An 11,468-nucleotide genomic window follows, 5' to 3' on the forward strand; every position below is an offset into this window, starting at 1 on the left:
AAAGAAATGAAAGTCAAAAGTTTTCTGTCTGGGTATGGGACACATTAAAATGTTACACAGAGAATAGAATTGTCCCATTTACTGCAAACAGTCATGTCAGTAGTAGAAGTAAAATCTCAGCTAGGCTCTCAGCTAGGCTCAGATACATGCAAATGAAAACAAAGAATTTAGGCTCTTTTCCTGTGTCCTTGTGACAAGGTATTTAACAGAATTTGATGGATTATGACAGGCCATGCTGTAAATACTTTTGCTATGGCCTTAAACTTTCAATCTCTAGGCTATCAACAATGTGCTTTAGCACCCATACCACCCCAGCTCCTAATCTATAGTCTAGTGGAATTTACTAACATTACTCTGAACCTGTGGGGGGACAATGCTTTTGGCAGGTGGGTCAGGGTGGGTCTGCAGCTGGATTGCCTTTTTAGGTAGCAGTGGATGCCACCATTGCTGGTCCTAGCCCCATGATACTGGCAGGGACCTGTGTGAACAGCCTTGACCCTGGCCTGACCTATGCCTGCTCCAGACTTGGCCTGGTGGATCAGAAAAGCCCTGGACCAGGCAGAACCTGTGCATGTGGCCCTGACCCCTGGCCACCTCACACCTGCTCCAGACTACCCACCGATGCTGAGAAGAGGCAGCAGTGGCAGCAGCTGGGCAGATGCTGCTGCTCAGCTTGGGAAAAGTGACCTCTCCCTTCTTCTGCTGCCAGGACCTTCTTGCTGCAGCCTCCTGGAGCCCACACCCAGGCTGCCCTGTAGCTCCTTTGCACTGCCACTGCTGCTCCACTGGATGGCCCGGAGGCAGCAGTGACAGCGGTGGAGAGGAGTTTCACAGTAGCCTGGGCATGGTCTCCAGGCAGCTGCATAAAGAAGGGCCTGGCAGTAGTGAGGGAGAGGGGCTGCTCTTTCCCCATGCGAAGCAGCAGCTTTTGCCTGGCCACTGCCACTGTTCAGTGTGGGCAGGCAGTCCAGAGCAGGCATGGGGAAGGCTCAGGTTGAGGCTGTGTGCTGTTAGCAGTGGCAGGGAGGAAGAGCTGGGCATGCAAGCTCTGAGCTACTGTGGTGGGGAGGGGGGGAGGTTGCTGACCGTCCCACAGCAGCTCCCCAGAACTGCCTGTGTGTCCTGTGGGACCATATAATTGACTGCCCCTGTTCTAAAAAATGCAGACCAAAAAGGCAGTATTACTTTTGAAAAACTCTTTAGCCTATAAAATATTTTCTTCAGTTATCTCAACATGCAGATTGTCCATCAGACTAATATTTTTGTAGTGTGTGCCTAATGTTTTAGAGAGCCATTCATGGACCAAGATGGAGTGTAGCTGGTATACCAACAGAACAAAATTATATTCCCTTCCCTAAGGAGCTTATGAACTAAGCATAAGACAAGGAACAGCACAGGGATACTGACAGACAAGGAATCTCAGAAAGCCATTAAACAATACTGGCCAGAATAATAGGCATTTATCACAGCATGCCAGCTGCCTGGTCGAATGGTAACAAAATAAGTAAAGTACTTTGAAAGGTAACGTGTTTTTTGTTGTTTACCGTTCAATAAACGAAACTGCCTCTTTAAGTAGGTTGAAAGTGGTTTTCTCCAGCTTCATTGGTTGTTCAGTAATGTCATGGTTTCTCATCAGGATACAATTCCAGTACTTTGTGAATCCATAGCTGGAGAACCAGGAGATGAAAAACAGGAAACCACACGTGGCAAAACATGAAATAGTCTTCCATTTCACTGAGAATAAGTTGATAAGTTTTCCAATCAAAAGTGTAAGCACAGCAAGGGCAATTATCTCAGTGTGAAACCAATAGGTAGCTTGCAAAGACTGGCTTAGCTCAGGATTTTCTCTTCCATGACATTCATTCACAAGGCTAAAAGGCATTCCATAAAAATAACTGAAGCCATGGTTTAGAGGATGGTGGCAGTGATCATTGCGGGATTCACAGTTCACACCCAGATGCCACTTGCCTGAAAATACAAATCAAAGACTTTAAAACCTGTTTCATTAACTGTAGGTACTTTTGCTCCTATTGTTAACAATTTGGCCACTACATTAAAGTATAATGTAGTGGCTCAACCAAGAAGACTTTCTTGTATATAGTTGGCATAGACTCTCAGGTAAAAGTCATAGGGGAGCAACAGAGATGACCTGAGCAGGGTGTGGGGCCTGTGGCAAATCAGCCTTTGTGGGGCCCTGCCCCTGGACGCAAGGAAGCCGATGGTGGATTTGGCAGTGAGGGGGGTGAGGGTGCTGAGTGGCTGGACACGCCAGATTTGGTGGTGGATTTGGTGGCGGTGGGGAAGTGGGGGCATGCTAAGTGGCTGGACATGAAGCCAGCATCAGCATGAAGTCACTGCAGCCACTCCACCCAGCTCCGTGGGGCTCCCCCAAAGTGCAGGGCCCAGGGCACTTGCCCCAATTCATTCCCCCCCAGGGATGGCCCTGGGGAGGAATACAATAAACAGAACATTAATTCTTCTCTTTCTCAACTTGATTAACAGAATTTCATTGGGGCAAAAGCCCAAAATTAGGAGAGCAACTTTGTGACTGAGTTCAAATACCAAAGTAATTATTCACTTTAAGGAAGGAACTTTGTGATATAAGAAGTACCTAAGTGGCACTTAAACACAGTTTGGATTTTATTTCCCCCTTAGGCAGAAAAGGACATGCTCCTGCAACTGGAGACACTGGTCAGCTTATCAAAGCTTCCAGCCATAGAAGTTCATGGAGTCCATAGTGTCAAGGAGAAATACACATCCTCAATGAGTGGCACTGGGTCAGAGGAGGGGCACACTGAAGTGTTCTGGGTTATAATACAAGGAAGTCAAGGGGAAAGGGACTTAATGGTGGGGGTCTACTACAGACCACCCAACCAAAGGGAAGAGCTAGACCGGAAATTCTTAAGTCCACTCACAGAGGTAGTTAGGTCAAAGGACGTGGTCATCATGGGTGACCTGAACTTTCCAGACATCTGCTGGGAAGAGCAGTCAGCCAGGTCTGACCACTCACATAGGTTCCTAGCTGAGATACAGGACCTCCATCTAACCCAGGAGGTGCGCAGCCCCACCAGGGGAGACACCTTGTTGGATTTGGTCCTGGCCATGGGCGATGACCTGGTGAGGGGTCTGTGGGTGTTCGACCACCTGGGCGACATTGATCATCGCCTGCTGGAATTCACCATCTAGCACAAGGTGGCAAAGGCCTGCAGCAAGGCAGCAGCCCTGGACTTCAAGAGGGCAGATTTCAATGAGGTAAGGAGAATAGTCAGGGAGGCACTGAGGTCCCGGAGGGGAGGGGAATCGGGTGTCCAGGAAGAGTGGTTGTTCCTTAAGAAGACGATCCTCCAAGCCCAAAGTGAGGTAATCCCAATGCGGATCAAAGTGGGCAAGAGGGCGCAAAAGTCCCCATGGCTCATCAAAAGCATACGGGAACGTCTCCTAGCTAAAAAGGAGGCCTACACCCAATGGAAGCGGGAGGTCATCACCACAGAGGACTATACCTTGGTTGCTCAGGGCTGTAGGGGGGTGGTCAGGAAGGCTGAGGTGGAGATGGAACTGGGACTAGCTACCCAGATCAAGGACAACAAGAAGTCCTTTTTTTAAATGCATAGCAGGTAAAAAGAAGGTACCAGGTAACGTGGGGCCTCTGCAGGACATGCTAGGAAATCTGGTCGTTGCACCAGACAGCAAAGCTAAACTATTTAACAATTACTTTGCCTCCATTTTTCTGAGCAGGGACTGGGTCACCCCCACCACCGGGACCCCTGTAGGTCCCAGGGGAGGTTCACCCAGGCCTAGGGTCAATGAGGACCTAGTCAGGGAACTTCTGGAGGGACTGGACGTATTTAAATCAGCAGGTCCTGATGATCTCCACCCCAGAGTACTGAGGGAATTAGCAGAGGTCATAGCGGGACCCTTGGCATGGCTTTACGAGCAATCATGGTGCTCTGGCATGGTGCCAGAGGACTGGAAAAGGGCCAATGTGGTTCCCAATTTCCAAAAAAGGGAGGAAGGAGGACCCAGGAAACTATAGGCCAGTCAGTCTTACCTCGGTCCTGGGTAAGCTTTTTGAGAGAGTTATCCTGGCACATGTCTGCGAGGGGCCAGCAAGGGAGTTTATATTTAGGGGCACCAACACGGGTTCATTAGAGGCAGGTCCCGTCAGACCAACCTGGTGGCCTTCTATGACCAGGTCACAAAATCCTTAGATGCATGGGTAGCAGTGGACATAGTCTTTCTGGACTTTAGGAAGGCCTTCGACACTGTCTCTCACCCCATTCTCATTAAAAAAACTAGGGGACTGTGGCATCAACACCTACACAGTCAAAAGGGTCACTAGTTGGCTGGAGGGCTGCACCCAGAGAGTGGAGGTGGATGGGTCATTTTCAACCTGGAGGGATGTGGACAGTGGGCTCCCCCAGGGCTCAGTCCTCAGGCCCGCACTGTTCAGCACCTTCATGAGCGACTTGGATGAAGGGGTAAAAAGCACCCTTTTCAAATTTGCAGACGACACTAAGATGTGGGGGAAGTAGGCACGCTAGAAGGGAGGAATAGGCTGCAATTGGACCTAGACAAGTTACAGGGGTGGGCGGATGAGAACAGGATGGGGTTTAACACTGACAAGTGCAAGGTACTACACCTGGGGAGGAAGAACCAGCAGCATACCTACAGGCTGGGGAACTCCCTTCTCATCAGTGCAGAGGCAGAAAAGGATCTTGGAGTCATTATTGATGCCAAAATGAACATGGGCCGACAGTGTGGGGAAGCGGTCAGGAAGGCCAACCGTACCTTGTCATGCATCCACAGATGCATCTCAAGCATGTCCAAGGAGGTGATCCTCCCCCTCTACGCAACACTGGTCAGGCTGCAGCTGGAGTACTGCATTCAGTTCTGGGTGCCGCACTTCAGGAGGGATGTGGACCCTCCTGAAGTGCGAGAGGGTCCACATGGAGAGGGTCCAAAGGAGGGCCACCCGCATGATTAGGAGTCAGCAGGGCAGGCCCTACAAGGAGAGGCTAAGGGACCTGAACCTGTTCAGCCTCCAGAAGAGAAGGATGAGGGAGGATCTAGTGGCCGTTTACAAACTGGTCAGGGGGGACCAGCAGGCATTGGAGGAGTCCTTGTTCCCCTGAGCACTACCAGGAGTGACTAAAAATAATGGTCACAAGCTGGCAGAGGGTAGATTTAGGCTAGATATCAGGAGGCGCTACTGCACTGTCAGGGCGGCTAGGATCTGGAACCAACTTCCAAGAGCAGTGATGCTGGCTCCTACCCTGGGGGTCTTTAAGAGGAGGCTAGATGAACACCATGCCAGGGTCATTTGACTCTTTCCTGCCATGGCAGGGGGTCAGACTTGATGATCTGCTCAGGTCCCTTCCAACCCACCAACTATGAAACTATGTACTCCTGCAACTGGGAGTCCTGTTCAGTTGACTGCTGCTTCAGTCAGGGATCACAGATCAGATTCCACTGTAGTTTTAACTTAGGTTACTGTGCAGTAAGTGAAAATTCCTGTGCCATATGGGCACATATCTACATGTGTGCACCTATACTGTGCAGTAACTATGGAGACTTATGCTAACTTCGGTGTAAATTTGCTACCTGCATGATGCAGGTAGTTACTGCACAGTAAGGCACATATAGATGCCTTAGTGCACAGTGGCGCTATATGTGTGGACATATTTGGGACTAACTTTCATCTGAAGTCAATCCACACACAGCCTTACTGCTTGTTACTGCATTGTAATTCCTGCTCATGTAGATGCTGGTGTAAAAACTGCTTACTGCATAGTAAATGCTTGTGTAGACACACCCACTGAATGGCTGTCAATAGCCTGAATCTCAGACTGTAAGTGCCAAAAACTTCCATTACAAGGGTGCATCAGTGCTTCTTAGGCATGTGAAATAGGATTTAGTCCTCTAAGTATGACATCCACACATGGCAGAAATTCCTTGGTAATAGAAACACACACACAAGCCATACCTGGGCCATTAGTTGCAGCAAGGCATATGCACGGCTCATGAATGCTGCAATGCTGGGGCGGATGGAGCATCTCACAGGAGTGGTGGGGCGGGGGGCCTGCATGCTTGGTGGCAAACCTGGAAGTGGACTGGAAGTAGTTCTGGGTCTGCCGCTGATTCCCCCCCCCCCCCCCCCCCCCATGCTCCCTGGGACAGTAATCACCCACGGATGGACCGTGGGTGCCCCCCCAGATCCAGGAGGTACCAGTCACTGAGCTGGGAGGATGCAGGGGGCCCCCTGCGTGCTCCCCAGTGAACCCAGAAGTGGACTGGAAGTGCTTCTGGTTCACTTCTAGGTCTGCTGCCGAGCACGCTGGGGAGCCCCCCGTGCTCCTGTGGGATGCTCCATCTACCCCAGCATCTCAGCATTCACGAGCCACTTGGTACCTTGAGGTATGTAGAAAAAACATTTAAAGCTGTGTCTATGTCCAAATCATTGAATCTTTCCGAATTCTCTGAATAGATTAGAGGGTTCTGGTTCAATTCAGAGAGATTAAAGGGACTCCTGATTCAATTCAGATTCAGAGATTCAGCAACTGAATCAGGCCAAATCTCCACTGAATCCAATCAGGGACTGAAGATTCACACAGCCCTAGTGGGCATCCTGGGCACTGCCTGCTTAGCCAGCTCTCACATTTGTGAAGGTACCACAAGGTGGTCAGTGATGGCCTGAAGCATGACAGAGTGGAAGCCCTGCTGGCTGTAGTGGGGCAGTCACCATGGCATGGGCAGGTGACAGGTATGTGGGTCCCGTCAAGGGCCCCAATGCAGTGGGGGAAGCCCAGAGCATGGAACTCCACCACCATTGCCAGGGGGTTGTGCACGCAGAGCACCATGTGCCCGAGAACATCCTGGAGGGTGGCTCACACCTCCAGGACCACCTCCCCAGTGGTGGTCTTGTCCAATCCAAAGAAGTGGCTGACGTATTGGAGGCTGGTGGGCATGGCCAGCTTGAGTGGGGTGATGGCCAGCAGGGTGTCCATGGGGACAGGTTGCCTCATGGTGGTGTCCTGCCACTCCATGTGCAGGTGGAGTAGCTCCGGGAGGTCTTGGAAGGTGGGCTGGGTCATGCAGAATGCCTCCGTCCACTGTTTGTCATTCAAGGTGGCTGGGTGGGCCAAGGCAGATGCTGCATGTGGGGGAGTCGGCAGGGCCTAGACTGCTGTGGGCCAGACAGCAGTCATGGCAGTGGGCTAGCAGGGCCAGCATGGTGGCCAGCAGGAGCCTGGGGCACTGGGTGTTGCTGCCAGGGTCAGAGGCTGGAGCAGCCATGGCGCGGGGAGGCAGAGGCTGTGGTAAGAGAGCTGCTGCCTGCTGTCTCTATGCTGTTCATGCTGCTCCCAGCCAGAAAAGTAGCTGGCTAGGGAACAGGGCTGCGTTTTAAAGATGACCTCTGGCCTCCAGCTCCCCCTAGTGGTGGCTGGGGCCCATTGCAGGGCCTTATGATGCAGTAGCAGTTTGCTGTTGTTAGCAACAAATCTGTACCTGCCTCCCTGCACATGTAGATGTCTGCCTGGGAGCATTTATTTTTGGGTAGTTTATTCAAAAATAAACTGCTCCTGGATCAAATGCATGTGTAGACATGCCCAGTAATAAGGAGGCTGCAGAAGCAGCCACCAGCCACTCAGTGACTCAGCTATGATGGCTAAGGCCATCAATAAAGTCTGGCTACCAGCTGGCATGCATAAATACATTCCAGTTTCTCTTTTTATGTGCTGAGAATATACTAGATCGATTTCTTTGGAGTGATTTCTATTTTGTGGCTACTAAATAGCATGTATATCCACACACATTCCTCTTGGGCTTATCAAACATGGACTTACATTTTTTTTTTCTATAATGGACTGGATTTTTAAATGTTAGACTGCTTAAAGTGTTGTAGAGATTGCAATTCTAACTGATCCTAAACATGAAAAAACTCCCAGTTACCAGAGTGTTGCCATGCCAATGGACAGGGATGGAAAAAGAGTAGATTTGATGCATCATACCTATAAGTGCTGTGGTATAACCTTGCCGCTGCAGTATTCTGGCAAAAGTTGTTTCATTGGGAGGAAGGCCTCCTGAGGCACCATTCCAAAAAACAATGCGTTGCTTGATGCTGGAACCCATGCCTGAAGTTTAATACAATAATAATGCATGACTATTTCATTTTCTCGTATTCCTTTCAGATCAACGCAAGGTCACATTCCCCTTAAAACCAAATTTCAATAACATACTGTCAAAAAGCATAAACTTCAAAATGTAACAGACCTGCAAAGCCATCTATGAACCTTACATGACCTGAACTGACTTCTGCTAGTTGGTGTAAACCAGTATATTTCTATTCATTTTAGTGATGCTAGACTGATTAATATCAGATCAGGATGTGACCTGGAATCTTTGTCTAGTTATAAGCAACTAGGGGACTGGTTGTAGAGTTTTGCGCTACTATTATTGAAAGCCTATTCAAAATCTAACTGATTTCACTGTGAAAAATCTTGTCTTTATATAAAGTTTACAGTTGTATTTGCTTACCTTATTGCTTATAACCCTGGGGTATGGAGAAACATACACTCGAAGCAGCTTCGAAAGGGAAGGGGAAGCAGCTGCTATTATGATGTACAAGTTAGGAATTCCTGAAAAATCCCTCCAGTTTTAACCCTGCTTCATCCCTTGTCAGAATTATAGCAATGCACTTCCCTTGAACTGCCATAAGCTGGTGCATGTGACAGTTACAGTATGACAGCTGCTGCTTGCTTCCAACATCAGCTCCCCTCTTCCCTTTGGAAATTGCTTCAAGTGTACATTTGTCCAGGCCCCTAGACATATCCTACTGAACAATTCCTTCCTTTATGTGCCCATCTTCACCTATTTATGGTTAACACATACATGTGAATTAATCCTATTTAATGTTGATTTTTTTTCCATGTAGATCAATCTGTCAATACAGCAGCAGTTAGTTTGCTCCTGCTTGCTTAGCCCCAGTTCTTAAGAGCTTTATGACAATTTTTGACCGGCTGCAAGTGAAGAGCTTTTGGCATAGCTAAGTTGACTAGGGGCTTCCAAACAACATTTTCTTTCCTTTATCCTGTGACTAACAGGACACAAAACCATTTCTAAACACAAACTAATACAGTTTGATGCATGCTTTGCAAAGACCTCTGAAGTAGCTACATGGTGCTAGAAAAGGAGGCCACTGTTTTTAGTAATGTTGCATTTTTATAATTACAGTTTTTCTTACTTAAGGGAATTTTAATGGCAAGTCGTGGTATTAGTGAACCATTGGAGAGAGGCCCAACCTGATCTGATGGGGTATCTGCCAGTCAGGAAAGCTGCTCTGCTTGGGGTACAAACTGGAGCTGCAGCAATGTGCTGAGTCAGTCTTACTCCTTCCTTTGCCAGATGATCAATATTAGGGGTCCTAAAGAGAAAAGAGAACCTCTATGTATCCCATGTAATCTAACATGTCCTCTCTGTCAGATGCCAAAGTTAGGAAGCAGAAGGTTTAAATGCATGTAATATTGAATATAATGAGGAAAAAAATCTCTTTCCCATCCTAGCAATTTAAATTATTTATGATCTTCATTATAAAATGTCACCTTCCAGATTACTAAAATCTGTCTATGCAAAGACAGCAAAGGACATCTTAGGATAAATATATCATGGACATGGAATAATCATGCCACTCACATATAATAACATATAAATAGCTGTTTCTTGGAACTGTCATTTGGGAACAAATCCCAGTTTCCGATACAATCTTGGAATGACAGACACACAAACTATAAATATACTGATATCATATAGATAAATTATCCATTCACCTCCATATTACAGAGCCCCCCCAAAAGTTCCTCACAAAGTACAACATTATAATATTACTTCATTTGTATAATGCAAAATCTACTGTGGAGTATTCTATATGTCAACTGAACAGAAGAATATGTAGGTAAAGTAATCAGCTAAACTTATGAACAGTTACATAAGTAACCACAGCATTTCCCTGACAATAATTAACAGCACATATTTTACTGCTGAATAATACTGGAACAGATTTCCTGTCTATTTTAGGTTGAAAAACATTGTGCTATCATCAGAACAGTTATAAGAAAAACATGAAGGATTGCTGGTTATTTTTCATATGTGGATAGGGTGGCTGTTCAAGAAGGCCTACTCTTTTTTTCTTCTTTGACGTTTTCACAGAGTGAGGTGAAATAAATGTGCACAATACATACAGGTGAAATTCTAGGGTCATTTGAGGGGAATCTTCTGCTCTTTTACTCCACGTCCCCCCAAAAAGGACATCCTCTGAACCTGCCTTTTAGAATCCTTACCTTAGTGTATCATTGCCATAGCAGCCTACATCTCCAATACCAAGATCATCGGCCATTATAAGTAAAATATTGGGTTTGGAAGCGTTTGGTACACAAGTCTTCAAAAACAGGCACAAAATTAGCAAAATGGCTAGACTTCTCCTGAAATTCAAGATTAAAAATAATATTCAATACAATTATACACTTTTGATTTCAACTATTGAGGTGGCTCCTCAATAATTTCAGTTAACAGTAAACCTTTTCCATACTCTTAGTATATACATATGAGTGATATCTGTACATATGTAAATCTCTACGAGATAAGTGCCACCAGGTGGTGCTCAAGAATATACAGAAAAGTTCTTGAGTTTCATAGGATCCATAAACTGAGCGAAAATGACCTTTATGTGAAGTTCTTTATGCAGAAATCTTGGAACAGGCTGCCCTGAATTAGCATACATCCTGTAGATTTAAAAGAATTCATTCAATGACCTCGGAAATGGACTTTTGCATCTCCTGGTACAAATTTCTGCAGTCCATAACCCACAACACAGATTTGGAGGCAAAAATATTCTGGGATGGAGAACTTGCCGGCTGAATCCATTATCACCCAAATCATCAGCCTTTCCTTGTACACAGAAGAGGAAACCAGTCATTACCAGCAACTGCAAACTTGAGGCTGTAGCAATGACAAAATTATCTACTGTTGTTCCTTGACCCAGGGGAGCTCTTCCCCATCTCTAGCCTTAAGAATTTTTTAATGCATATCTTTGCTACCGGGCCATCTGGAGAGGAAAGAATTTCACTTTGGTGTTGAAAGAGCAAACAAGCAATATTTTCTTAACACAGGTATTTGCCACAACATAACTTATATATGTTCATAGCCCTCATGCACTGCAAACATGATTCTTAAACTAAATCTCATATTAAATACTGTTAAAATCCTGATGGATTAATACAAGACCATTTTATATTGGTTTATGTACAAAACTTTGAAAGGATCATTGATACATTTCTTCTCTTACCATTGCTGCTTTGGGTGTTTCATGATTTCTTCTGCAAAGTAGCAATCAATATAGCTGGCTACATCAACATTCCAAAAAAGCAAGCAGATAGGATCATCTCTCTTCAGGCTATTCACTCTTCCTTCAGCAG

At 46.5% G+C, this 11,468-nt stretch overlaps 1 protein-coding gene across 1 annotated transcript in view; it reads right to left on the reverse strand.

Annotated features, from left to right (window-relative positions):
- The window catches only part of LOC102388025 (arylsulfatase D-like), a 34,932-nt gene extending 23,535 nt beyond the window's left edge, over window positions 1–11,397 (reverse strand). The window contains exons 1-5 of the mRNA XM_006027314.3: window positions 11,339–11,397; window positions 10,335–10,475; window positions 9,300–9,421; window positions 8,010–8,132; window positions 1,545–1,968 (exon numbers count right to left, since the gene is read on the reverse strand). Of these exons, the coding sequence (XP_006027376.1) occupies window positions 1,545–1,968; window positions 8,010–8,132; window positions 9,300–9,421; window positions 10,335–10,475; window positions 11,339–11,361 (833 nt within the window). The 5' untranslated portion in view covers window positions 11,362–11,397. The remainder of the gene's footprint in view (window positions 1–1,544; window positions 1,969–8,009; window positions 8,133–9,299; window positions 9,422–10,334; window positions 10,476–11,338) is intronic.
- Window positions 11,398–11,468: the final 71 nt, after the last annotated feature.

The sequence above is a fragment of the Alligator sinensis genome, unplaced genomic scaffold (assembly GCF_000455745.1).
Source record: "Alligator sinensis unplaced genomic scaffold, ASM45574v1 scaffold395_1, whole genome shotgun sequence".
Taxonomy (NCBI): domain Eukaryota; kingdom Metazoa; phylum Chordata; order Crocodylia; family Alligatoridae; genus Alligator; species Alligator sinensis.